General features: G+C 36.3%; 2 protein-coding genes and 1 long non-coding RNA gene across 4 annotated transcripts; 1 reads left to right on the top strand and 2 right to left on the bottom strand.

Annotated features, from left to right (window-relative positions):
* Positions 1-224: 224 nt before the first annotated feature.
* LOC108145269 (apolipophorins) lies at positions 225-14,384 on the bottom strand. The gene is made up of 8 exons (XM_017270549.2): positions 14,272-14,384; positions 14,096-14,195; positions 10,591-10,620; positions 3,348-10,528; positions 3,073-3,293; positions 895-3,013; positions 705-825; positions 225-647 (listed from the first exon to the last, which is right to left on the bottom strand). The coding sequence occupies exons 2-8, from the start codon at positions 14,169-14,171 to the stop codon at positions 325-327; spliced, it is 10,071 nt and encodes a 3,356-aa protein (XP_017126038.2). The 5' UTR covers positions 14,172-14,195; positions 14,272-14,384; the 3' UTR covers positions 225-324.
* A 3,737-nt stretch (positions 14,385-18,121) lies between these two features.
* On the bottom strand, positions 18,122-18,731 carry LOC121467288. Its single transcript, XR_005977411.1, has 2 exons — positions 18,557-18,731; positions 18,122-18,498 (listed from the first exon to the last, which is right to left on the bottom strand). It is a non-coding gene; the product is annotated as an uncharacterized LOC121467288 (long non-coding RNA).
* Positions 18,732-19,437: 706 nt separating this feature from the next.
* On the top strand, positions 19,438-23,187 carry LOC108145332 (zyxin). Of its 2 annotated transcripts, XM_017270713.2 has the most exons (8): positions 19,438-19,784; positions 20,467-20,881; positions 20,938-21,206; positions 21,845-21,898; positions 22,009-22,303; positions 22,361-22,709; positions 22,765-22,885; positions 22,952-23,187. In XM_017270713.2, the coding sequence occupies exons 1-8, from the start codon at positions 19,620-19,622 to the stop codon at positions 23,081-23,083; spliced, it is 1,800 nt and encodes a 599-aa protein (XP_017126202.1). In that variant the 5' UTR covers positions 19,438-19,619; the 3' UTR covers positions 23,084-23,187. The 2 variants fall into 2 exon arrangements, with proteins under 2 accessions (XP_017126202.1, XP_017126203.1); XM_017270714.2 differs by lacking the exon at positions 21,845-21,898.
* The last annotated feature ends 4 nt before the right edge of the window (positions 23,188-23,191 follow it).

Here is a 23,191-nt window from a genome sequence, read left to right as displayed (position 1 = left end):
CTGTCAACTTTAAAATAATCATTTGTGATTGTGCTGGCAGCAAGGTTATTTATCAGAAAGCGTTGACGATTTTGACCACGGTCAACCTAATTTCTTTTTATTTTCGGTGCGTCGATAGATATTGCCCTGCTAAATATATACAGCCCATATACTTGTCCTTACCATTATAGAACTTACCTCTATAGAACGCGATTTTTGGGTACAAAGGCATCATCACGGTGTTATACGTTTATATTCATTTATTTCGATGACTTATATTAAGGTTAAAGAATCTTGCATCTCATGATTTGATGTCAGGATGACAATTTTAAACTTGAAACCATTTTAGGCAGCTTTGGGCTTCTTGTTCGCAACAAATGACGATGATTTGATGACGCATTTATGTTGGCCGTGTAAGCCATGAACCGGTAGACAGCGGCACTCACTAACGATTTCGGTTTTAAAGAGAGTATCAGCAAGCGATGATGTAATCTGCTTTAACATTTTCTTTTGGTCCGATTCTTTTAACTTTTCAAAATTTTGTGTTGCAAACACCCAACCACCGTTATTGAGGACAAAATCAATTCCCATGTCATTATCGAATTGCAGCTTGGTCCGCTTCTTGTTGTCTTTGCCATCTACAGTAGCTACCAGACGAGAGTTGAAGCCTGTAAAAATAAAGTGTTAATTATATCTGAATAAATGTTGAAAACTTAAACTCCAACCGATTAGTTTTTCAGCGGGCACTCCTTCTAATGTAAGCGCCTTAACTGGGGCAATAAGATGAAGAAGCGCACCATCAAACTTGGTAACGGATCCAGTCAATTGAGCTCGAACAAACTTCCACTAAAAGAGCACAACAAATTAATTCAATCTTATGAACATTTATTTTGAATTCACAAAATAGTTGCTTACCCAATTTTTATATTCCAATGAATCACTTCGCACACCGATAATGCTCTTTGCAGCACCAGCACGGAATGGATAGTCTATTGCCAACTGGAACGCCTTTTCATCGGCTTGGGGTGCAATGCCTTTGAAAATTTCCTTCAATGAATTGTAAATATCCAGGACTCTTTTTTCAGTTATAATTTGCTCAACGCAATTGTCACAGAAATTCTTTATTCCATTGAACTTGAAATCTGCAAGGTTTCCCTTATAGTTGATTTTACCATTATCACTTGTAAGAAGAGCAGGATATCGTTTAGATTCATCAAATACAACAACTCCTACTTGAACATCTGTAAAGCCACGGCTTCTTAGTGATTCGCGAATATCATTGATGGCAGGTGCTATAAGATTGGACAGGATTGATGGTGTAACATTCATATCAACGACGAACACAACGTCCGCCTTGTTGTTTGGCAGCTTCACAGTAAACTCATCTCCAAAGTCGCGTTGTCCAACAGGCCCAACACACTTAATGCAACGAGGTGGTAATAGCACCCACTTGTTAATTTGCTTCACAGCGGAACCGTAAGCTAACGCAAACGTACAAGCAGCTGCCTCCTTATCCTTTTCAGCCACTTTGGCAAGAGCAATATCACACTCCCTGCGGTAAGGTCTGTAGTCAACGGCAAGGAAATGGACAGCAAGCGGTGATTCAAGGCCGAACAATTCACTACATATTTCTTCGCGTTTCTGGCTGTTGACTTGGTTACTGTCAAATGCTACTGCTGCGCATTTTCCAACTCCGTAGTCGTTGCCTAGAGCGGCCGAGTCTGCGGCAATTGTGCCATCAATTCGCAAGTAGTCATCGTATGGCTCTGCGTTGCCGTTGCCGAGAAGTCCTCGCGTCTTGCTTGTGTAGAAGCCATTTACGTTGAAATGGCATATCTTTAGATCCGTAGTACACACTACACTTACTCCATACTCTGAGTGTAAGTGAACAGTGTAGAATCGGCGCCATGCGTGAAGACCGGACAAGTGTTGTGGGTACTCAACTAAGTTTCCGTTTATTTTGAGTGCAAGATTGTCGGCTACTTCGGCGTAGTTACCATCACGATCTACGAGCGTGATTCCCTTTAGTTTTCCATTTGCCAGCTGACCAATTACGGTGAAGTTGTTGTCCACACTGTCCTGGGTCAGAATATATTTGCAGTTTCCAGGGTAAGCGTAATTCTGACCATCGAATGTGAATACATGCTGACCATCAACGACATGGCCTCGGAGCTCAAAGTCATTAAAGAAAATCCATGAGTTTAGTAAATTCTTGGAGAATACAGCCTCCCAATTCTCATTCAACAGATAGTTTAAGATACTGGAACGGAATGAAAAGATAGTGGGAAGAACAGCCAAGGAGTCTAAAGAATGCGCCAGAGATCCAAACCATGTTTGCAAATCAATTGCATGTGCAGATGGCCCTGGAGCAGCACTCTTAATTGAGGCCCAAATAGAGCGCACGGCCTTAATCAAAAGCTTACCAAGCTCTTCAAGAGACTTTTCATCATTCACTTTTTGTTGCTTTAGTTTTGCGTCTAAATAGTCGTGCAGTTTTTGTAGAAATTCTGTTGTCTCCTGAGTTTGTGGTAAAATATTTAACTGATCAAAAAGACTGTTCACAAAGTCTATAGCCTTTTCAATAAGTTTTAGATTTTTAACTTTTTCATTAAACTCATTGCGTATGCTTTCAAATGTCGGAAGGTTCGCGAAATACTGCTTAAATTCATCGATTAATCCTTCAGCAGAGTGAACCAAGAGCTTAATTAGTTCTTGAGATGCGTCGTTAATTGGTTTCAAAGTTTCAGCGATGGCTTTTCCGTAGTTTTTCAGTGTTGGTCCATACTTCTCCAGCGCAGAAAGAACGTTTTTAAATGCCTTCGTGTAAACACTAATAATCTCATTATACAGCTGACCAAATAATTTGTTAGCAGTCAAAATCAAATCCTCCCACGCTTTAAGAAGCGAGTCCTTCCAAAGAGCCTGCAACTTCTCATATATTTCAACAATTGACTTGGATGCTTTCTCAAATGTTTCTGATATTGCCTTGCTTAGGTCATCAACTATACCAGATATTTTCTCAAATAGTGTGCGTCTAAAAAAAAAGGATTGAATTTATCTTTATATTAACATAAATACGCATAATTTACTCACATGCCATCAATAATCGGTGCAATTGATGGATCGGCTTCAAGCTCTTTAATAAGTCCCTTAGTATTTTCGACAACTCTACCATTAAGTTTTGAAAAATCTGGCAAAGCCTCGGTTGCCAATTTAACATTTTCATCTGTGGCTTGTCGCAGTTTCTCAAACCTCTCCTTAATATTTTTAGCAAAATAATCAGTGTCTTTATTAACTTCCGTTTTAACATCGACCTGTAAAATAAAATAAGTATATAACAAGAAGGAGTTCAAGTTAATTATTCTTACCAAAAAGGCATTGACGTTTTCTTCATTAATCAAATAGTTAGTTTGTAGTAAGTTGGTTGCATCTAAGGACACACGTCCATTTAATAGTGGTTTGCCGCTCCCAGTAACATCGAATTTAAGCTCCTTGCCCAATTTGATTTCTGCATTTCCATCAATAAAATCTTGACGCTTCACTGAAATCTTTGCGGAAGTGGTTTGAATCTCGCTTATAATTTCAATGGCATTTTTATCAAGAACTTGGACCTTAGCAATGAATTTGGCATAACGTTTTTGCCTATTAAAGTCCCCGAGAATTTGAAGAAGCTGTTTGTTTGATTCAGTTAAAGCGATTTCTAGTTTTTCCTTGCCTAAAGAGGATACTGCCTTAACATTGACGTCGCCGTTATTAACTTCCAGGCCAAGATTGTACTCATGGGCTTCAATATCAATTGCCGCGTTGCTGTTTAGTTGATAGCGGAACTGAAGTCCGGCAGACTTTACAGATGACGTAGAAACAATATTGAAACCATTTTTAGAACGAGAGTTTCGTATTTCGCTGTTTACAATCACCTTTTGTTCCGGCAATCGGAAAATATCGAATATTATTTCAGCACTTGCGAGTTCTTTATCAATGTTAGTGTTTAGTCGTCCAGAAACACTTAGTGGACGAATAGTCGGATGTTCAAGCTTAACTTGTCCATTGGCGTTGAAAGCAACGCGATCGATACCCGATAAATCCATAACAGCAGAAACGCGAACAACGTCATCCGGTCTTTGCAGTTTATCAATAAAGAATGCAGCTGATTGCTCATAGTGGCCAAAAATGTTTCCATCCGCTGGAGTCTGCTGCTTGGTTTCAAACAAAATTTGACGCTGTGGAAGTGTTACTTTAATAGTGCTTGACGTGGGCTGAATGTTGGCTGTGAGTTGGTACTTGAAATTTTTTCCGGTAATAATGAAGCTGTCAAGGTGGTATTGATACTTAAATCCTTGCCGTGTATTCTGAGACTTCAACTCAAACTCATATGGATATCCAAGTTCACGTAGATCAACAAGAATAAGGGTGGAATGTTCTACAGCATCCAGTTGTTGTTCATCTATGCTAACGAATGATTGCACTTGAATGTTTGTGCACTGCTTCTTTTCTTCGCAAATAGAGAACTTCGTGTTAAATTCTTTGTTAGTAATTTTTATTGTGGATAGGCCGTTTTTGGTTCCAAAATTACCATTAAATGTATACGAGAAACCAACCTCTTTATCGGTATTGATGTCAAAGTTTTGTCTGGTCAACTTAAAATTACCAGAATGTGATTTTCCTTGATACTGCACTTGGCCTTGGCCATCAATAATAGATTTGTTTTGTTCTTTTTTAAGTGCATATGTGGCTGTGCCCAAGAATATTACGCCGTTCACATTCTTAAGTTGAACTTTAATGTTCTTTCCTTGTGCTCTTGCATCAAGTTCATAACCATCAAGTTTTAATTTCTTTGAGCTCCAGCTGCCAACAATATAAAAATCATCTATATTGACGTAAGAAGCTTCACTGCTGAATTTTAGGTCCAGTTCGGCTAAGTTTTGTATTTCTAGGATTACCTTTCCCTTTCGCTCTCCTAATATTTCGGCAATGCTCGTGATTATAATAGGCTTTTCCTTCAATAAATCCAATCGAATATCAACTCCTTTTTTATGTGCCGAACGATACAATTTTGTATCTAACCCGTATGACTTATCAGCTTGTTTGGCTTGAACGTTAGCTACGTATGTCGAGCCATCGACAGATTTAAAAGTATGGATATTGATTTTAATGTCCTTTGCTGATTCGAAGCTCGAATCTAGAACATATTCCAGATCTACTTTCTCAGTACCATAAGTCAGGGATGCATCTGACTTTACGAAATTCGTTCCGTATTGGGCGTTAAATGTGTACTTTTGCTTTCCGTTGAGGTCACCATCCTTTAAGCTGCCAGTTTGCTCTCTCTTGAAGTTCCCATTTAATTTTAATGGAGACTCCATGTTATTAGTTTGAGCTTCAAAATTATAACTTCCGTCATTTGGTGTCCCGTTCCATACTGTGTTGACGCGGACAAATTGGCCCTGACCAGTTTTGGAATCTACAAAGAATTCAATATTGCAAACATCGTTGTCATTGCCTGTTGGTGGTTTCAAAAGTTTTCCGTGACTTTTTATTTCCACGAACTTAAAGCTGGATTTTGGAATGTCGAGATTAGCTTGAAGCTCGTAAGTTGCTGGTAAATTGCTTTGTTTGTTATTGTAATTACCATTTGCTCTAAATGAGAAAGCCTCACCATATTTACTTGTTATAGTAACCACAGCATGTTGTACACTGTACTCGCCTAATACAATTGATACTTCAATGGGTTGGTTTAGTGGAGCTCCGTTCGCTTTAAAGGTAAAATCTAAGTTTTTAGCTTCGCCATTAGGTTGCTGCTTTATTTGGAAGCTTAGCTCTGACTTTTCTCCATCCAAGGTCGTGTATATTAAGTTGCTGTTTGCAGAAAATTCTTTTGTTTTTGTATTCAGCCGATCAAGCTTTCCCTTCAGTGTGATCGATCTTTTTTTGTTACTACCAGATGGCGTGTCATTAATCTGGACATCCATGTTACCTTGGGCTATTCCAGTTTTTACATTTGTTGACAACTTGCGATTGACACTACCATCGATAACTCGACCTTCAGGAGTCGTTAATGTGAAGGTACCTTGAATTTCGCCATTTGCTCGCATCTCGCCTTTAACATTTCCATTAGCCTCGAAAACAATTTTTTTACCATTGCAGTCACCAGCATTTTTAGTAGAAAACTTTAACTTTTCGAAGTTGTTTTCAGACTTAAAATGTATTTTCTTATCTCCATCGAGCGTTAAGCTTGTATCAATGTCGAACTTGGGAGCCTGTATGTGGAATTTGGATTCAACTTCTAGTTTGTGCTGCGCTTCAGGTTTTTGAGTCTCAAAAACGGCTGTCAAGTCACCCTTGCCATTTTTAGCGACGCGAAAATCGCCTTTAGCAGTTAATAGATTCTTAACAATGAGATTCAGCTTTGCCGCGGATATTTTATCCTGTGGATGCTGGGATTCACTGGTTAATTTGACGAGCTCTGCTGCATCTCTGCTAATCCTGAACTCGCTGTTGGTTTTATCAGGTGTTCCGATTACTTTAAGTATCCATTGAGAAGTTTTGTCCTTTCCACTAATTTGAACGTTGCCTTGAAGATCAATATGAATGTCTTGAGCAGTGTATCGTTGACCTAATTCACCCTTTGCAGATAGCGAAGTTCCCCAACTAGTTGTAATAACGTTGTCGATAACATAAACGTTTCCATTAAAATCGCACTTGGATACAACATCGATGGAGTGTTTGTTAAGCTTCGCACTTGCCTCTAGAGAATAGTCTTGTACGTGTCGCTGATTACTTTTGTAGTTTAGATTGAGCGATCCAACCTTTTGTTCACGTAAAATTTCCACTTCGATATCCAATTTATTTACGTCAAAAGTCGACTTAACCTTTACTGCTCCAACTCGCTTGTTTTTATGCTGAGCATCAACATTTTGCACAAATGACCCTGCACGTAAGGAATTGGAATTATCTTTTTTTTGGAAATCAAAAGCGACATCAGTATCAATAGACCAAGCAGCAGCCTTTCCATTAGCTTTAAGAGCATAGGACTGATCAGCGACCGTCAACTGTACGGAGCTTCCATATACATTTTCTGGAGCTCGTTCGTCATTTATAAAGAATCCTGCCGCATACTGACCATTTTCCAACTTAAAGTTTCCCTTTATCAAGAACGACTGTTGATCGGAAGCTATAGTAAGCTCTGAGTTGAATGAATTTTGTCCAACATCCGTCCATCCATTTATAACTATGCGGGCGTTATTCGCGTTCGACAATTGGAAGTTTTCAAAATTATATCTTTCTAGCTTATCGCCGGTTTTTTTAACAACGATTTTCCCGTCAGCTCGATAGCCATTTATGCTGTTCGAGATGCCGTTATTGTCTTGGATTTCAATTAAAGGCTTATATACATTTCCTTGCTTACTGAGGCCAATTTTACTTTTTTTTATGTCCTTATCTTGTTCGTACTGACCATAGACAACCAGTTCCTTGTTGTCATTGTTTACTCCAGTTTCTAATCCAAAGTGGTATTGAGAATTATCGAGGGATAATCTAGCAAAGGTTTTTGGCTTAGATCCGAGCTCGAAAACTACACTAGTATCATGAGAAACTTTAGACCCAGGAGTGGAATAGTTTAGTTTCCACTTCTGACTGCCCGAGGGCTCATTTGTATGAATTCCTTTGAATGTAAATTTGCGTTCAGCCGTCAAGTAGATGGCAAAACTAAATGGTCTTAATAAATGGAATTGGTCTGAAACAGCAAGTCCTCTTTCTGCATCATTTCCGTTGCCAGCTTGAAGTTCACTTAAGCTGGTTGAACTCTCAATGCATATGTTTAAGCCAACGACATCCAATTGATTAAAGCATATCTCACTGGGCTGAGAATTCTTATTTTTCTTGTTACCCTTAAGAGCAACTGTTCTTTGCTTATCTTGTTCGGCTACATATAGTTCTGTGTCAATTTTAAAATCTAGAAGCTCGAGCTTTTCGCGGGGGAGCTCAACGTCGACATTAAAGCCCTCACCATCATTGGTGACGGCTAAGGTAACATCGTTTCCAGTCGCGGAATGTGCTGTTGATGACATGCGGAGACCAGTGGACAGCACTTGAGCATTGAAGCCAACCTGAAGGTTCATATTGACATCAACACTTGGGACAACCTTTAACCTGTATTTAGCTTTCTGCCAGTTCTGTTCCAGAATTGCTTTGATATCAAGATTAACGGCGAGATCAAGTTTGGTAGACGCAAAGCCCTGAGCTACGAGTTCCAGAGGGACTCCAATGCTAGTTGGGTATGCGATGTCTGTATCAAGGAATAAGTGATGAGCGGAAAGTTGCTTTTCAAACGAAGATAATTCTTGTTTAACATTTTCAAATGAAGTAGAGAAAAATTGTATAATGTCATCAAGTGTATTCGGTATGTTGTCACCAAGGCTTAAGAACGCCAATTCCGAACCAAACAGTTTTAATGATACATCTAAGTTTAGATCTTGGCCATTTTTGCTGCCATATGATTTATATTTTTTTGATGTTTTAGCAACGTCGTCGACAATTGAGCGCTTGGCTCGACCACCAGCTCCAGGACCTGCGTTGGTTCCAACTTCTATGTGCTTAATAATTTCGTCGAAGTCTTTGTTAAGCAAGCCTTTTGGCCCTAGATAGTACTCCAAAACATTCTCCAAATTTTCTTGACGAACGCTTGCCTCAAATACGTTGAAGTTAGTGCCAAAAACTTCAGTTGTAACATTAATACGAGATGATCGTGGCAAGAACCCATGTTGCGAATAGATTAGTTGGTAATCGGAGCTCGCTCCAACGCCAAGGGATTCAAGTTTGTATGAAACCTCATTGTTAAAACTGTAACGCCTGTAATCCGCGGGAAATTTCTTGGTTACTCGAATGTTGGCCAAATGGTACCTTTGGTTCTCTCTGCTTCTGTCTGTCGAGTCCCGAATGGCTTTTAAATTAGATGCAATAAAGCCACCAACTTGGTTAACGGTTTCTGAATTGACTATTTCCGAAATTTGGTTAGCCACCTCTGCATTCGGACATGAAATCGCGGACAAATAGGCTTCAATGCGCAACTCAGAATCCTCATTGTGGTTCTTGAGCAATTCCAAGGATTTAGCTTGCAGCGTTCCATCGCATTCAATAGTTGAAAATGCCTGTAAGGCAGCGACACGTATGCGATTAGATCGACCAACGGAGGCGCACTCACTAAGGGCGGCAGCCGTGTTGCCACCTAAGCTCTTTGCATTTCCTATTCCCTTTAGAATATATACTATGCGTTCTTCTTCCTTCTTAGTGTTCGGCTTGCAGTGTTTTAGACCATCCGAAAACTTTTTAGATATGGCCTCAATTTCCGGTCCTTGGCAATTCTTTCCAGAGCAAAATTTAGCAACCAGGCTACCGACAGATAAATATAATTCCTTTGGCGCGTTGGGTAAAAGCTGAGCAGCCGCTTGATTAAGAGTTTCCTTGTCAACAACTTTAACTAAGTTTAAAGACAGTATTGCAAGTAATTTCTCCTTCTCGTCGAATTTACCAAGCTGTTTCAGTATAACACGAGCTGACTCTGCGGTGTTGGTGCGAAACAGGCCATCCAAATATACCTTGCGGGCCAAGACCTTGTTGGGATGAGGAAATGCAGCAAGTTCTATCAAAGTCTCACTATCAGATTGACGGAGCAACCTAATAAACTCAACGAATTTTTTTGCGCTTTCTTTTTTCACATAATCGCCAGTTGAGTCCACAAGATCAGACAATACCACTTTTAACGCGTTCAAATTTTTGGACGTGTATGTTTCAGGTCTTTGGAAAATCACACTTCTGACCGTTGATCCAGTAGGTGGTGAATTGGCTTTCGTTCCGGAAGGATTTTTAAGTTTAATTGTTGTGACTACCTTTGCACTGATTTCGGAATTTCCCTTAGACGTTCCAATAAATTTGTATACTTCTGTCAGTTGAACACTTTCAATAAGACTGTTTACAACTTTCGACTCTTTTAGATAGTTTGCCGTTAATAGCAGACTGGATGTGATTCCAGCTTTCTCATTCACCTGCCCGGAAACCAGACCACTGTTAATCTGCTCACGATGGGCACAGCTGTTCAAGTTACGAACTTTCGTAATTATGTTTGCATTACCAACTTTGGATGTGGATGTATGAGTAGGGCACTGACCGAATACGTCAACTTCATGTTCTGTTTTTATTCCGGATTGCAACAATGATATAAGCGCACGCTTAATATTCAGGGAGTAGTCCAAATCACTGGAGTCTGAGCAAATTTGTGGTTCCAAAAGACCATTTACCAGGGTGAAATGCACTGGCTTTTGAATGCTGTTCAAAATCTTTTTCTCTACAGACTCTTTTGTGTTGGATACTTTAACAGAGCTTAGCTGTAACGTATAGCCACAATTTCCTTTCGAAAAAACTTTTGCGGATCCGGATAATTTCAAACTGGTATCATCGGATTCACTAAGAACACCGCTACTCAGTCCAATAGTTAAAATACTGTCAAAGGAATATTCATAGAAATTGCCAGGTGTGAATTTCAATAGTCCGTCGTCCGCTAAGAAGATGTAAAACTTTATTAGTTTACAAATATACATACATAAAATTGGTATGACTTACATTTTGGACATCCTACATTGCACGAATTTTCTAAAATTATAAAAAAAACGTTTTAATTTAGTTCATTAGTAGAATCATTTTTGTGCACAGTTTGTGTTCCAGTGATTTACTGAAAAAATGTCTAACATTTCTGCAATTCACTGTTTTACTGAAAAATTGTCTAACATTTTTGCAATTCACTGTACTGAAGCTTTTTTTATACTAGCACTCGTAGCCATCTGCATAGCGGAGAAAAAATGTATTGCATATTTGAAATGGCAAAAGCAGACGCGTTTTATTTTACGATATGCTAAAACCTCACTCATACCAACCTTGCGCAAGGGCAGAGTTCAAACAGATTTTTTATGACAGCTTTAGATTACTTCAATATCATCTATATCTCAAGTTACTTGTTATATGTTAATAATCAGCTAAGTAATCTAGATTTTCCTAGAATACGACAGTCATTTTCTATTGCCGATTTTTATTAAATATTCAGAAAATGTAAAAAATTAATAATATCTGCTGTTCCTATGTCTTCACTTCTCAAACTTTTAACTGAAATTGTAACCCACACCTTTCAAAAATTGTGTGTGAAAAAAAATTATAGTGATAGTTAAGCATTTTAGAACTACTGTTTTTATTTTGTAAAAATCGAACAACGAAAACGTATTACTACGATGGGATCGATCGAAAAATCAACAAATCTTCATTGTTTTTAAACATAAACGCGTACAAATCGAAACATAGTCACAATGTTGTTATTTCATCAAATCAAAGATTATACAACACATTATTGTATTGTTTAATCTTTGATTAAATGTTCCTTAACACTGTGCAACATTTTTAAGGTCATCGATTCTGAACCAATTTTTAAAATGTTTCTGCTCAAAGTACTTTTGGCAAATTGGTTCGGGTTTATATTTCGTTGCTTACACTGGCATTTGGAAACCTCATTTGACATTTTGATACGGCCTTAGTCAATAATAAAAAAATTAAAAGTTAAAAAGAACAACGAAAGGTAACAGCAAATGCCCAAAAATAAATGATTTTTTATACACTTTGTAATCATATAGTGTTAAAAAGGGACGAAAAGGAGCGGAACATTTAATTTAGTGCGGAATTCAAAAAAAGCGTATTGTGCATATTTCAATGAACATGATTTGAGGCTGAAGGCTATACGCCTAACACCGTGTGCAAAAAAGCTACAAAACAATTTTTGATTGGAAACATTTGAAACAAGAAAGGAAGCAAACTTCGGCAAGCCGAAGTTCATATACCCTTGCAACTTTTCTTTTGGGAATTATAATTGCAGTCAGAAGTTTGAAACGCAGAAGGAGACATCTCCAACCCTATAATATATATTATATATTATATATATATATTATATATATATATTATATATATTATATATATTATATATATTATATATATTATATATATTCTTGATCAGCATCACTAGGAGAGTCGATCTAGCCATGTCCGTCTGTCCGTCCGTCTGTCGGTCCCTTTCTACGCAAACTGGTCTTCCAGTTTTAAAGCTATCTGGATGAAACTTTCCCAAAAGTTATCCTTATATTGCAGGTGGTAAATAAGTCGGAACGAGCTGGATCGGACGACTATAGCATATAGCTCCCATAGGAACAATCGAAAAAATAAATAAAAAAAAATTATAACTTTGCTATTTTTTAATTTTTTTTTAGTTCTTCGACATATAGTAATGGTTGAAAATTTCAGAATTACGATTTAAATTTCATCAAATTTAAATTTCATTCAATCGGACGACTATATCATATAGCTCCCATAGGAAAAATCGCAAAACAAATACAAAACAAATTATAACTTTGCTGTTTTTTAATTTTTTTTTAGTTCTTCGACATATAGTAATGGTTAAATATTTCAGAATTACGGCTTAAAATTCATCAAAATCGGAAGACTATATTATAAAGCTCCCATAGAAATAATAAAAATATATAAAATAACTATCGAATAATTGAGCTGCAAATCATCATAGCTTCAATGTTTTTAAACATACACGCAAGTAAATCATAATTTTAACGTTTCCAAGAGTATTTAGTTTTTGAAATAGCTGCAAGGGTATATGAACTTCGGCTTGCCGAAGTTTGCTTTCTTTCTTGTTTTTTATAAAGCAAGTAATTTGGTGAGACACTTAACCATACATAATTCTTTCAGCTGTTACGCATGCATTAATTCTTTACATGGCCAAAAAAAAGAAAGATAATTAAAAAGAAAACTATATATAGCCGCTTTTACTGCTGCACTTTCAGTGCTACGTCCTGATGGTGTCCTAAGACCTATAATCTATCTAACCTAAAGAATAGTGTGCAGCCAGACGAGATAAAGAAAAGAGTTTATAGTTAAAATTAGATGGTAGTATGGTCAAGTAAAATTAGCGAATATGAAGACACCGAAGGTCCAATCATTCGAAATAAAAAAACAAAAACGACATATATGTGTTATGGAACTTTTAACCTAAAATTTAATTGAATTTTATAAAAATTGTTTAAAAATTGTCATTTTTGTGATATTGAGCCACAAGACGGAATTATTTTTGGTGAGTTTGATCCGCATTTGTTTCCCATTTGATACCTACAAGTTCGCCGTATTAAAATGACAAATAAGGTTTCCTAATGCCAGATTAAGCAAGAAAATAGATAATAGCACAAAACATAAACCCTAGCCAATTTGCCAAAAGTAATAATGCACAATTTTTAGTGTTTGCAAATACTTTCAGCAGCAACTTTCAATAATTGGTTCAGAATCTGTGCGTCACTATGTAATCGGTTGAACCAACTCTAACATCAGTTTACTTTAAAATTATTACAACTTCCAAGTTTTTGTTGTGGCATTTTGAATAATATTTTTGGAGTTTACTGCAAAGGTTAATTCAACAAACAATTGACAAAAAAGGAAAAATAATTCGGAAGGCCGAAGTTTATTTACCTTTGCACTTATAGCACAATTTAAATGTTCTTTTTCACAACTTTATTCGGATTTTTAATTTTTATGATGATTTTCAGATGAATTATTCTATCGTCCCTATGGCAGCTATATGATTTAACAAAATTAAAACCGTAATTCTTAAATAATAAACGATTACTATATATCGAAGTATATTTAAATTAAATGAATCAAAACTGAGAAGTTGTCATTTTTATACCCTTGCAAAGTGTATTATAATTTCAGTCAGAAGTTTGCAACGCAGTGAAGTAGACAATTCCGACCCTATTAAATATATATATTCTTGATAAGCATCACCAGGAGAGTCGATCTAGCCATACCTTCCGTTACTATGCAAACTAGTTCAGTAGAAAATCATCATAGCTTAATTATTTTGAAACATACGCAAAAAATCAAAATATAATTTTTTAAATAATAATTAATTTCTGACAAAGCTTGCTTCCATCTTGCTATATATATTTTTTTTTCGGACCAATTGTAGTTTCCTGAAGAACACCAAATTGCCAAAAACTATTTTAAAGTCTTATCTTAAACTTAAACTTACCTGCATTTGCAGCTATTGTTAATAACACATTAAGAAGGATTCCAATTAAAACGCAATTATATGTTATCCTAGCCATCGCGATGGACCCCTAGGGGATTGCCTGAGGATAATGAATAGCACAATTGGAAGAAGTTCAGATTTGTTGTCCTTCTCAAAAACTTGTGTTTTTTTTTTACCTTAAACAACACAGATATTTTCTCACTTTCTTTTAATATTTCAATTTTATAAATACATATACCGACCGCGGGTTGAACTCGATACGAATACGACGACCGCTGACTACGAATTAAGCCGGATTGCTTGAATACACTCACTTTAAATACCTCGACTAAGTCGAGAACTCACACATTTGAACAGAAAGTAAATAGAGTGTTGATAGTATTTATGTATATATAAGTGTATATCACGAAAGTGAATACAGCCATACCAACAAAAGCAAAGATGAGCACACTTAGTGAGAGATCTGTGTGACAGAACAATTCTTAATCAACAGCGAAGGGTGCTCAGGCTGAAGCCGAGTACTTTATATTATCTCATAATAATCGGACTTCGACACATTCGACCCCAAGTTAGTACCTTTACCTACTCTCAATAGTTTGCATATTGAATTCGAGGTGTACAGAATTAATCGCAATTTCATGTTATTACCATGATGATCCTATTTCCGTTTTTTGGATCAAATACATATACACATATATATTTTATTTTGCAGACAAGTTGTTCTAAGCAATATAATCTCTCCGTAATTGTCATATACCCCTGTGGTAACACATGCCTAAAACGGAAATAATTTCCATTACCCCAAGAAGAACATTTAAAAACTTATGGTCAGTATAAACAGATGGTCGGGACGAAATAAATAAAACATAATACATTATTTTTTATAATTCCTCTCAGAACGTAATTTTGCGTAACAAGCACCACGCATTTTTAGAAAGAAAACTCAAATTTAGTTTTTTTTCTGTATTTTTGTATGTATTTTTAAAAATCAATGACTGCAAAATCTTTTTTGTTTCTGGCGAAACTAAAATTAAAAATATTTGGCAAGTTTTTGTACTGTTAACAAAAGCAACAAGACCAATGTATGGGCATTTGCTCTTATAACGAAAACGATTGTGTTGTTTTTGTTCTATTTTTTATTTAAGAGGTTATATAAAGTAAGTACAACAGAATACAAACAGAAAATTTCATATCGTACCGGTGAATATTTTCGATGTAAACGCAAATTTTAAAAGCTTTTTAGAGTACTTGAAAGAACAAGTACAAACTTTTAACGCGTTTTCGAAAAATCCAGTTCAGAGACATAGTGGCCACCGCAAAATATATTTCTTAATAATACTAAGTCTTAAAATTCAGTTAAAAGATACCATAACGGAACCACGTGAAAAAATTTATTGATCAATCAATTTTAAAATTTTCTAGAAAAAAATCTTTTACAATTCGCTTTTTTCGGACTTCTAACAATACATAGCCCCTTAATGTGCAAAGTACCTGAAATAAACCGACATGAGTTACTTGTAAATTGTTATATCGATGGCTGAAAAGCAATTTTACATTTTTCCTTGTATATCCCATATAAATTTGATAACTCCCAACTGGTACTAGCGCGCCGGGTACCAATAGCAAAAGTCAGACATTAAAAAGAGACAGCTATACTTTTGCTCAAAAGCTGCCAGACTTATCGCTTCGGGTGAACTTTTTGATAACATAAGCAGATAGTATTACTTTTACAGTAACAGGGGTTAATAAAAAATGTGGCACTTGGTTGCAAGAGATTTCTGTGATAGTAGGGTCGATACACCTACCTATTTCCACAGGTACGTTTACAATTCTTCATGTCTTATTGCTTCCGAAAAAGTATTTTACTAGGCACGCATATATACGAAAGCATTTATGTACAATTTGCTCATATGTGTATGTGCTTTTTTTCAAAAAAGATGCTTATACGAATGTTCGTTCATGAATTGCAGTTAACGCCTGATAAGAAACTTTAATCTCTAATTAAAAGTTGCTTGAAAGCAAAACGCTGCTCGATAGGCACGCAAAGTAGCAGACTGTATGTACCAGACAGAAAAAATTACAGTTCAAAAGAATGTTACTTCAAAATGATGTTTTGTTTTAGGTTAGTAAATATCAGAAATGTCACAGCAGTAACGGTTCAGCCAGAAGTTGTCATTCTGTTGTGGGTAGTATATAAGTCGGAACGAGCCTTATCGGACGACTATATCTTAAAGCTTCCATAGAAACAATCGGGGAAAAAATGAGAACTTAGCTGTTTTTTAAATTTTTTAGTTATAGAGATATAGTAATTGATTTCAGAATTGCAGGTAAAATATGAATAAAATCAGGAGACTATATGATATAGCTCCCATGGAAACAATGGGAATATTAATAAATCTGAGTTACGCTGCTTGTTTTATTGATATCCGAAAACTATATCATATAGCTGCCATAAAAACGATCGAATAATTGAACTGAAAATCGTCATAGCTTCAATGTTTTTAAGCTTATACGAATGTCAATCAAAATGTATATTTTTTAAAAAACATTTAATTTTTGAATTTTTTCAACTTGCCGAAGTTTACTTCCTTTCTTATTAATAATCAAACAAAAAAGTCTCCTGAACCAATTAATATATATATTATTTTGCAATACCTTTCGATTGGTGTACTACTCGTTACGATTTCTGCGGTTATACATAGTAGTCCCCTATGCCCACGCTCAAGGTGCGCGTCGTCACTTGGTAATCGGTGCACTGTTTTTATGTTATTAAAAAGAAAACGATTTCATAAAATATATCTAAATTAAATTATATTATATTTTATATACTGCCTACACATTTATTAACACACTTGTCCAAATGCGATTGTCTCGTGATTTTGAGACCAAGTTTTCTTAAATTGAGGGCAATTTTTCTTAAATTGAAGGCAACGTTTCTAAAAATTGTTCATAAAATCGACTTCTTGAAACTAAACATTTCTCAATTTCTGTTAAGAGCTAAAATTAATTATATATAGTTTAGCTACAAATAAATAAATAAATTTGGTACATTTTTCTTTAAAATAGAAACTTTTTTCCTTGAAAATGGGGGAAATTTTTAATTTAGGGCGATGAATTGTTCGATCGTTTATAAATATAAGCCGTATTTCTTAAATAATAAACCATTACTATACATATATTCGAATCAATTGAATACAGCGAAGTCATCATCATATGCCGTCATTCCCCACAGTCCATCCGTTGGAAACGGTTGGAATTTTTAACAAAAGTGATTCCCACAGAGCACACCCGCCTTCCGATTTCAGCTGATCTAAACAGCTGTGGCTCGTCAAATCAGCTGAAATCGGATGGCGGATGGTGGATGTGCTCTGTGGAAAACGGAGTTTCACTTTTTTAAAAAATCTCAGCGGTTTTTCAGGGATGGAAAAGGGCGTTGGAAAAGGGCTTCACCGTCCGTCAAAGTCTGTCAAATTTTAACGGCGGACTAACTGGGAAATTTTTGGAACAGCAAAACGTTCTCGAATTCCTTTCAACGGATGGTGGAGGGAACTCTGTGGAAGTAGGATAACTATCCCGCTACTCGTAGAGTTAATAACGTATCAGCGCATCAATACATAGATGGTTGACCTGTTGACTTTGTTTACGTTTCGACGAGCCACAGCTGTTCAAACCAACTGAAATCGGAAGGTGGAAGGTATATGTGCTCTGTGGAAATCGGAGTTTCACATTTGTTGAAAATTCCAACCGTTTCCAACGGTTGGACTGTGTGGAAAGAGGGCATAAAGTGTATATTGTAATCTGTTGCATTTTAAAGTCGAATCGCCTGCCAACATAACAAAACATATCGATATCCAGTAGATTGTACTATCGATATGCTTCGGTGGCGACACCTACAGTTGACAACTTTGGAAGGTCTAGATCTTTAAATTTAGCCCGGTTCGCTCGGTAACTGGGTTAAATGTCCTTGATTGCGTCTACTGGCCCAGTCGTTGGCGTACGGTCGGAAAAAAGTAGTCATTCTTTGTGTATTTTGTGCTTAGATAAGTTAAAATGAGTAGTTGTTTATTGGCCTTAAGCTTATATACAACAGTGATTTTTAAAAATTTACAGGCCACCGGGGACTCTTTCTAAAGAGCCCCGGAAGTTTAGAAGACTCGTGTCCAGAAGAAACTTACCCGGCGGCCCTTACCTGGTCGACACGATCAAGTCGCCAGCAGAGGACCCAGTCATCCAAGTGAGCAGCAATCGCCAGCAGCAGCATCGACCTCCAAATTTGGTCCCGTAGTTTACTTTTAGCCATTTTGCCAAGCTTGTAATTTGTTGATATAAATATTTCCCTCCAATTATTGCCGCTTAGACCACTTGTGATTTTGGCAACGGTCTTTAGTCGGCATTAAACGTTTCTAACGAGAGAAAAGCCAATGAATAAAAACCAAACCTGGATTTTATAACTAAGCTTACCGAAATTAAATGTAAAAAAGCAGCGAAAATATGAACCGGTCTTAAGCCAGGAATAGACCTCGGGCTGCCGGAGATCGGGTGTGCCTCCATTATTATCACACCAAAGCCACCAATTTCGTCTAATTATTGATTGTATACCTGTATTAAACTTGCGCATTACTTTTAATTTTCGATAGTGATGGTAGTTGAAACTCGAGCCTGCATTGGCGATACATCGATGTATCGCCGATGTATCGATGTTCCAGAAAAAATAGCATACATAGTTTCGATATTTTGAGCAGTTTCCAAGTTATAGCCTGATTCCAATGCCGCATAATAGCGTATTTCCACTGAGATCCATCCACCTTCCACCATTCGTTGAAGGGATGGTCCATAAGGTTTTGCCGTTTCAAAAACTTCCCAGTTAGTCCGCGTTAAATTTTGAAGGACTTTGACGGACTAATTTCTGCGATAGTTAGCCGATGTTTCTGCGGTGCAACCCTCATTTCACGCAGTTAATCCATGAAAAACCGTTGGGATTTTTGAAAAAAGTGAATCTCCGGTTTCCACAGTGCACATCCACCTTCCGATCTCAGCTTATCTTAACAGCTGTAGCTTATCAAAATATAGACAAAGATGGTTGACCTGTTGACATTGTCCACAGCTGAGCCACAGCTGTTCAGATCAGCTGAAATCGGAATGTGGAAGTGATCTGCGGAAATCGGAGTTTCACATTTGTTGAAAATTCCAACCGTTTCCAACGAAGTGGAGAAACCTTATTGTATCAAACGCACTCAGAAATTTGCAAATAGTGTAAATCTTTTATAAGGATAATGAATCGATATCTTTATTTTAAGCTGCGACCCTTCAGTTCTTTTGATCTACACTATCAAGTACATAAATTCCAAACAAGAAGCAAAAAATCAAATTACTAAGCAGTCATAACTGAACTTTCTTTAGTTATTAGATCCAACAATATGAACTAAAAGGGATGTACGGATAATAATTGTTACTTTTATGGTTTATTGCTTACTTGTGTCATTTTAGAACATTACATACAGAATTTTATTCTGTCCAAATTGAAATGGAGTCCTTGGACCAGAAACTTAGAGAGTTGTCCATTTTAAAAGATGAATCATTAAATAGAGCTCCGCCTGTTTGTGTTGAAAATGAGTTGGTCGGCAGGTTCCGACAAAAGCGACCATCGGTACCTCCAAAGCCACCGAAGAAAAACAATGAAATGCCGCAGGTACTTTATAAACAAATGATTTTTTGTGCCTTGAGTGCGACTTAGAAATGATTAAATTATTGAAATCGGAGTTTAATTGTTTTCCCGCGTTTCTGTATGCTTATAAAAAATTATATGATTGAAAATCAAAAACGAAATGCTTTGATTTAACCCAGACTTTTATGAATTTAAGACAATTTATTCCAAACTTCTTTTCAAACTCTCACTAGGGATTGGTTGACGTTTTATAAAATATATATATATATATATATATATATAAATACAAAATCAAAGCTAATGCTTCGTCGTGGGGTATTTCCCGGAACATAATTGCATACTGAAGCTTTGGGCTTCCGGCACCGTCATTGTGCATTCATTGTTTTAGCCGGCGATGCGACTTCCCGGTTGTATAACACAGCTAAATTAATGAATATAGTCGAACTTAGTTGTGAATTGAAATAAGTTTTTATTTTAATTTTTGCACGTTAACTCATTTTTATAACCTTGCAGAGGGTATTATAATTTCAGTCAGACGTTTGCACTTTTTCTAACTTTTATTTAATAATTTTTCATAACATTGGTTTGGAATGGTTTCGCGGAAGGTATGGACCTCCTATCGTTTAGAAGTTTTTCGAATCATTTTCGACTAGTTTACAAAGTTCATTTACGCAGTTCAGAATTAAAAGTGGTTTATTTATTACAGGTTCCATCAAGTAAGCAAGTTTGCTGCTCGCGGGAGCCGCTTTATTCACAGCCTTTACTTGGAACGGATAAAACATTAGGTGGGTCCATGCCTTTAAAAAAGCACAACAGCTCTGACTGCGGGCATGATGAAATACAAATTAATTCAAAAGCGACATTGGACAATCCGGCAATACTAGAACAGCAACTGGAAGCCCTGGCTTACCACAAACTCCAAATGGAAAAAAAGGGTCTTTTGGGAGTACAGATCAACCCAACAAAATCTGCCCAAAACTTCAGAGAACTCCCATTACGCACATTGAGCAAAAGTTCAATATATAGTAATATAAACTCTGTACCTAATACAGAAAAATCTGAGCTTTCAAGGGAAGTGACAGGCGTGTTGTCAAACACCTATTCAAATGTTCATGAAACTGGTATGTGCATTTATTTTATAAAAATGTTTTACTAAATGAATTATACATTCTTATAGGCTCTAAGGACGTGGGGTCTTTCGCGAGTTCGTCTCATAAAATGCTCTCCGTATGCACAAACTTATTTTTAGAAAATGATACAGAAGAGGATGATGTGCCACCACCTCCTAGCCCTGAGAGTGCTGTGAGCTCTTCATATAGCGAGCTTCGGCGAGCCTCTACTGTTTTTAACAAACCAATGGATTCTTTACCTAATAACCCGAAATCAAGTTCTCCATTACAAATATATACAAACCAATTTGCTCTGCAACATGGTGCCATTAACAAGGTACACCAAATCTTTAATTTATCATTACGTTTATCGCTATAAAAATCCTTATTATAAAAAGGTGTATTTATTATTTTTATACCCTTGCAGAGCATATATATCTTATCTAGATATATTTAGCATAAAGATCCCATATGAACAATCGAGGAAAAAATGTTAACTTTGCTGCTTTTCAATCTTTTAATGTTAGTTCTTTAATATTTAGTAATGGTTTATTATTTCAGAATTCAATTTTATCAAAATTCAGACGGGCATATCATATAGCTTCTATGGAAACAATCTGAATATTAAAAAAATAAATGAAACGAAATTTAAAGTTCTCAATTTAATTTTTTTTTAATTCTTTTGGACATGTTAATTGTTTTATAATTCATAATTTGGCATTTAATTTTATTCACGTCGGAAAACGGTATCATATAGTAAATATAGGAACGATCAGCATTGGCGGCATATATTTTGGAACTTTCAATTGCAAATGCGCAATTTAAGGCAAATCAGCATAGTAGCAGAAATGGAGTGAGAGTGAGGTCTAAAAAAGTCTATAAGTACCAAAAATTATTATTTTCGTTTTTTATATTTTATAATTTTTTTTAAATTGCATATTATAGTAATCTAGAATCTTTTTAACGGCCTTTCAGAATCCGCAGACCAAAACTAATCCAAACTATTATTGCTACGGTGGGCTATCTCAGGTATTATATATATAGTGTCCTCTAAGAAAAAGGGCACATTTTGAAAAATCAAAAAAATGGTTTAGCCTTGTAAAAAGCATTGAAATATTGTATTTTATGACTTGTTACAGAGCTCTTCAACTTATGACTCGATATATGAGCCTATAAACCCTCGTCCGGCCGGAGATTTGCTGCCTCGGGAAAGTTGTAATCCGTATGGTTCATACGTTAATGATAATAACATCTCAAGCAGTTCCTGCAACTTAAATATTAAGAACTCGATTGAAAGGGAACAGTTGTTATATGCGCATGGTAATGGCCGAACTAAATGTTACGGTGAAAAAAATACTCATTTAAATAATGGGGACGGTATTAGTAATAACATTTCATTAGCCCCCGATTCAGTTCAAGAATTTGAAAACTATGGTAAGTTAAAATACAACGAAATTGTCTAAGATAACAACATTAATATTCTGCTTAAAGGCAGGTGTGTCAAATGCAATTCTCGTGTACTTGGAGAGAGTAGTGGATGTACTGCAATGGATCAAATATACCATATATCTTGCTTTACGTGCACAGACTGTCAAATAAACTTGCAGGGAAAGCCATTCTATGCATTGGACGGAAAACCATATTGTGAATCAGATTATCTACAAACACTGGAAAAGTGTTCTGTTTGCATGGAGCCCATTTTGGAGAGAATTCTCAGAGCTACCGGAAAGCCATACCATCCGCAATGCTTCACATGTGTTGTGTGTGGTAAAAGCTTAGATGGACTATTATTTACTGTTGATGCCACTAATCAGAACTATTGCATAACAGATTTTCATAAGTAAGTCATTTAATTTAGTGTAATGGCCTTATGACTAATTTATTGTAAATTAAAGAAAATTCGCTCCTCGTTGTTGTGTCTGCAAAGAACCAATTATGCCAGATCCAGGACAAGAAGAAACTGTCAGAGTAGTGGCATTAGATCGAAGTTTTCACCTTGAATGCTACAAGTGCGAGGTAAACAAACCTATTTTTCCAAGCAAAAAACCGAGTAAATATATTATTTCTTGTTTCATATACTAGGACTGTGGGCTTTTACTGTCATCTGAAGCTGAAGGTCGAGGATGTTATCCCCTAGATGATCACGTTCTATGTAAGAGCTGCAATGCTCAACGTGTTCAGGTTTTAACAAAACGAATGACTTCGGAACATTAAAAACTGGCTGGCCATCTAATGTTAATGAAAAATTTGTTTTTTCCATTGTATACACTTACTCAAAGAGCATTAAGCCATTAGAAAATGCGTTACATCAATTTGCATAAT

This window comes from Drosophila elegans, unplaced genomic scaffold (assembly GCF_018152505.1).
Source record: "Drosophila elegans isolate 14027-0461.03 unplaced genomic scaffold, ASM1815250v1 contig_349, whole genome shotgun sequence".
NCBI lineage: Eukaryota > Metazoa > Arthropoda > Insecta > Diptera > Drosophilidae > Drosophila > Drosophila elegans.
Note: the sequence above shows the minus strand (reverse complement) of the source record. Positions and strands in the feature narration are given on the sequence as shown.

Coding starts and splice junctions, on each gene's coding strand:
- LOC108145269 (XM_017270549.2), bottom strand. CDS start 14,171: ATGGCTAGGATAACATATAATTGCGTTTTAATTGGAATCCTTCTTAAT. Junction 10,621..14,095: donor AACAATAGCTGCAAATGCAG/GTAAGTTTAAGT, acceptor TTATAATTTTAG/AAAATTCGTGCAATGTAGGA. Junction 648..704: donor GCCCGCTGAAAAACTAATCG/GTTGGAGTTTAA, acceptor TTATTTTTACAG/GCTTCAACTCTCGTCTGGTA.
- LOC108145332 (XM_017270713.2), top strand. CDS start 19,620: ATGGAGTCCTTGGACCAGAAACTTAGAGAGTTGTCCATTTTAAAAGAT. Junction 20,882..20,937: donor TTCAAATGTTCATGAAACTG/GTATGTGCATTT, acceptor ACATTCTTATAG/GCTCTAAGGACGTGGGGTCT. Junction 22,710..22,764: donor TGCATAACAGATTTTCATAA/GTAAGTCATTTA, acceptor TGTAAATTAAAG/AAAATTCGCTCCTCGTTGTT.